We start from the raw sequence: 4,928 nt of genomic DNA, 5'->3' as shown, positions 1-4,928 counted from the left end.
TCTGGAAGAGCATCAGGAGGAGAAACAATGATGAGACCAAATTTTTCAATCGTTATTGCTGTACCGCCTGGTACAACAACATTAGTACTTCTGACTACCTCAACACCAGGCAGAGGAGCTATTATATTTATTATAATTATGATAATAATGTAAGTACAATCTTACCAATAAAACTGCTTTGCGGTCCATAACTTGCATAAATTATGAAAGAGAGGAATACAATGTATATAAGAATAGTCATCAGTTCTGAAAATAAAATACACAAATCTTAGATAGTTGACATGTTATTTTAATACTTTGTCTATTGGGTTTTAGCAATGATAACAATGGTGCTTGAATTCTTTTCTTTTTCAGTTCGTGAACTAAGGGGGTACAAAATTGAAAATAATCAGACTTATTATTAAATTCACATATGAATGAGAATAATGTTTACTATGAAGTGTGAACTATTATTATAATCAAAATTGTATGCATGAATAGAACTATAACAGAATATGAAATGGAAGAGTCCTTATGTAACATGATGTGTGCAGTACATTACATAAGATTATAAATATAGTGGTGATAAAGCTACACATACAATAAACAGAGAAATTACTTTGCTATGTACTGTATAGCCAAAAATTTTTGTGAGGAATAAATTTCCGTACTTTCGTGACCACTGTTCACATCACAAAAAATTAAACCCCCAAAATAAATATTAATCAAAGGGCATGGTCAACCATCCCTTACATTACTATGGTGGGTGTGTGCATGCTCTCGTGTCTAAACAAGTCGTGTTCTCAGTCAAGTTGATGTCCCTGTATTGCTACTTTAAGCATAGTGGCAAGATCAAAAATGATCTCCCCAATTACTGGTGTCCACACTGTTTTGTAAACATATGGTGCCCCCTGACACTGAGACAGAATAAAAGTCCCTCTCAAACGCTGTGTCTGCCATGTTTTAATTGAAATGGGCGTGTTAAGTTGCTATTAAAATAGAATCATGAAAATATTTTTCATGGAATTAAAATTTTCCAATAAGTTTCATTATTCATGAAATTTTAAGCCCTGGAAATTTTTGGCTATACGGTATTAATATTTCTGAGTCATCTATCTACAATAGTTAGCACATGTATGTGTGCATTGTAATTTAGATGCCTATTACTAAAATATTTAGCTGTAGAAATGGGCCTATACCACCTATGGAAAAGGAGGGGCAAGGAATGATAATGAATCACTAGCATAAGATTTAGCCTTAAACCTATAATAAATCTAAGTACATTAGATAAAGATACTTTGATTTTTCTAGCACTGTGCTACATGTACATGTATCTTTTAATGTTTATGAATGAGCTTGAGATTAACAATATTGCATCAGTCTGTAAAATACCATTTTGATGTTCTCTGTCAGACTGCCTGTTAGTAGCATCTGTCAATTATACAAAATATATACAGTGAGTACAAACACAATTGTGTAAATTACATACACTCAATCAGTCACACAATAATATTCTTACCCATTGAAGGGATCAGGTAATTAAATTGTAGTCCAATGGAACTAGTCTCTTTGATGGATTGTTCCTCTAAGGATGTGACTCTCTCCTGTAGTTGTGACTTCTCCTTCTTTAGTTTGGCTGTATACAATTCATTATCAGACAGTTTAGCTTTAAGGTCTATAAATTAATAGAATATTAATAATTATTATTGATTGATGATGATACACTAACCAGTAATGGTCTGATTCTCATTCTGTGATTGTTCCTCTACTTGTGATGTCAGTTTGGCTATAATTTTTTCTTTCTCAGAAATGTCAGTTTTGAGATTTTGATTGTCGTCTACACAATAAACATATTCTCTCATCTAATACATGCTGTGTGTATAGTAAACTAACCAATAATGATCTGTTTCTCCTTGAGATATTGTTCCTCCTTCTCCTTCATATCAGCTACTTTGAGTTTCAGACAGAAAGTAAAATGATATTTTTTGCTTATACAAATTTGCACTGCATGGTAACAGTAGTCCATAAATACATGTACTATGATTATTGCTAATCATACCATATATGGTAAATCAGTTAGTACAGTTAAAGTGTGTGTGTGTGTGTGTAGTATCCTATATACCTTGTTTATTGGCCTCATCCAGTGCCTCCTGTAGTGATACTTGGCTATGATGAGCCACTTGCAGGTCTTCATGTAAAGATTGTATATATCTCTGAAGCTTCATTTCCCTCTCTGTCAGATATTCTATTAGCTGATCCATCCACCATGTTCTGGTTTTGCTGTACGATTCATACTTTTCTTGATAGTTCTTACTAGTGAGATCATTACCATCCAGTACTGACTCTACTATCCACTCACCAGCTTCACTATATACTGAGAGACAATAAGATACATTATATATTTATAAATAAATGTATTTAATTTATAAACTAATGGTATCATTTATAGTGGTTGTAAATACATACCCACACATACAGTGGTATTGTAGTGTGTACAGTATACAAAATGAATGGAAAATGTACGTCATATTAGGAACTGAAATTTACAAATAATGTACATACTATAAAAATGAGTGGCACATTATTTAATGTAATTATGTATTTAATGCTCATATCTTTAGAATTGATTAATATTATCTTACCTAATTCAATTATCATTATTAGTCTATTAGTATCAGTGATTAGTAAACTCTTTGGCTCCTTCTTTCCTCCTCCAACATCTTCCCATTCAATCTCATTACACCCTCCAACAATTACTAGCCACACACAGTGTGGTGACATTGTGACTGCTGTGAGTGAGTGATCGTATCTACCAGTGACAGATTCAGGTAGAGGAATCTGTAGATAAAGAGAAGTATACAAGTAATTACTGATACTTTATGTTTATACAGTCACTTATAAAAATGAGAAATTGTATCATTTCATATGTAGATGATTGTTACATTTATTGTAATTGTAAAATCAATTCTAATCCTCACCATCAACAAACAATAAACATTTTATTACACATCATGTGAAGAATAACAAAATACATGTATGTGTACAAATATGTACATAATGTGATGTGTTAAACCAAATGTGTGGGTGGTTCTATTGTATTGTTAATGTTTCATCAGTGACAGTGTTATCTACTCAACACACTAACAATTACTAATCTATCATCAATATACATCAGTACTAGTGTCATACTCTCAACTGACCTAACTATACACACACACACATCATTACAGTACTATACACACACATACCTTCCTACAACTGTACTGACCAGTAGTGATACTATCAAATAACAAACATTCAGTTACTAGTTGATTCTTCTTATCCCGTCCACCAATCACTACTAGTGTAGGTGAGGTAGAGTCACCATTGATAATAGCACTAGCATGATCAGCTCTCTGCATAGGCCACAGTCCCTCATTAGGTATTGCTCCTGGTTTCAGTATCTCCCAGTTCTAGATACATAAACAAATACTAATAATATCACTCAGCGTAAATATGAATAATGGGTGTAGCTATACAAATAATGGGTGTGACATGTAAAAATTAATCCTAATATTTAATACTTTGATGTTAATGAGGTGAGGTTAGTGGTTGTGTTTAGTATTATACATGTACAAGTACTGGAGGTATAACAAATCTATTGGTACACAATATACTTGATAATATGAAATACCATACTAAGCATGACTATACACTGTCTAATTGTGAAAATATTTTATGTAGTATCAGAGTTTGTGAATATTTAATATAATAATACACAAAATACAGTTAATATGAGTACAACACAATATATCCTCTAGTGATAATACTGAGATAATGTATTACTGTACAATACAATACAACAAAATATAATACAACTTACTATTATACTATGTGTCACACTGAATATGTAAACACTGTTAGTAACTGTACTCTCATCACCATTAACAGTCACCATACCCCCAAACATTACTCCTCTATTACCGGTAGTAGTAATCTTCTCAATTATGAAAGAATCAGTTGGTGGACAACACTGTCCACTGACAGATGGAACAGTGAATTGTCCTAAAGTGAAGAGAATACAGTGATCATCTATCAATACATAAAGTACAATGTATAACTGCATATTATTGTACATGTACCGATAATTTTATTAATAAAAAGACACAATTAACATTAGTAAATCAGTATAATGTATACACGTAAATGTATAAAGCTATTTATTAATATGAAGAGAATCTTACCAGTGGACACATTATAAAGTAACTGTTCATTAGTACGAACACGACCATTATTAAGTTGATCATATTGAAACTGAGGATGGTAAACAGTTGGTGTAGAACCAATCCCTCCTATTATGACAAGGTATTCTGCTCCATCAAATTCCAGTGATATCATTCCAGCATAGCCTTTCTTCATCAACGACTGTTCAGCATTACTGCATGAAGTCCACTCCATCTTTATCGTATTCAGTACATTCAATGTATTGTGGAAACAGTCATCATGACCACACCATCCACTGAAATAGTAAATATTAGAATGAGAGGTGGTACAGGAGTAGGCCATGACTCCTAATGGAGGAGTACCTCTTGTTAGGTGAGAGGACCAGTGAGCAGTAGAAAGCTGGCGGTACACATCAACTCTTGAGGTCAGTCCCCTCTTTTGAAGGGAGTCATGAACTGCAGGTAAGTCAACCTGGTTCCTGGATTGTGGTGTTGTATAGTGCAGGAAGACTGCTAGTAGAAAGGAGTAAAAGTCTTCAGTACTATGTCTGTAGGGTCCTGCTCATGCTGTCTTTTATAGTCTCCTTAGTTCCTACTGTATGTAAACATCCTGTATATATCACTGCAGTTGACCTTGTAATGCATAGTACACTCTTGAGGTTTTGGTTTGGACTATAACCAGGAAATGAAGTCTTGATTGCTTCATGTAGATTCAACGACTGCATATACTGATGATGCGTACAGTGT

General features: G+C 33.4%; 1 protein-coding gene across 1 annotated transcript; it reads right to left on the bottom strand.

The window, feature by feature from the left end:
- Positions 1–2,508: 2,508 nt before the first annotated feature.
- On the bottom strand, positions 2,509–4,580 carry LOC109588865 (uncharacterized). Its single transcript, XM_020004969.1, has 5 exons — positions 4,203–4,580; positions 3,842–4,023; positions 3,228–3,431; positions 2,670–2,817; positions 2,509–2,540 (listed from the first exon to the last, which is right to left on the bottom strand). Exons 1-5 carry the CDS (start codon positions 4,522–4,524, stop codon positions 2,509–2,511), a joined length of 888 nt encoding a protein of 295 aa, XP_019860528.1. The 5' UTR covers positions 4,525–4,580.
- Between the last annotated feature and the right edge of the window lie 348 nt (positions 4,581–4,928).

Source organism: Amphimedon queenslandica, unplaced genomic scaffold (genome assembly GCF_000090795.2).
Source record: "Amphimedon queenslandica unplaced genomic scaffold, v1.1 AMPQUscaffold_11806, whole genome shotgun sequence".
Lineage (NCBI taxonomy): Eukaryota > Metazoa > Porifera > Demospongiae > Haplosclerida > Niphatidae > Amphimedon > Amphimedon queenslandica.
This window is presented reverse-complemented; position numbering and strand designations above follow the sequence as displayed.

Excerpts from the sequence above, each read along its gene's own strand:
- LOC109588865 (XM_020004969.1), bottom strand. The coding sequence starts at position 4,524 with ATGGCCTACTCCTGTACCACCTCTCATTCTAATATTTACTATTTCAGT. Across the intron at positions 4,024-4,202 it reads ACTTTATAATGTGTCCACTG|GACAATTCACTGTTCCATCT; the intron begins GTAAGATTCTCT and ends TCTTCACTTTAG. Across the intron at positions 2,541-2,669 it reads AGGAAAGAAGGAGCCAAAGA|TATGTACATTATTTGTAAAT; the intron begins GTTTACTAATCA and ends TCATTTTTATAG.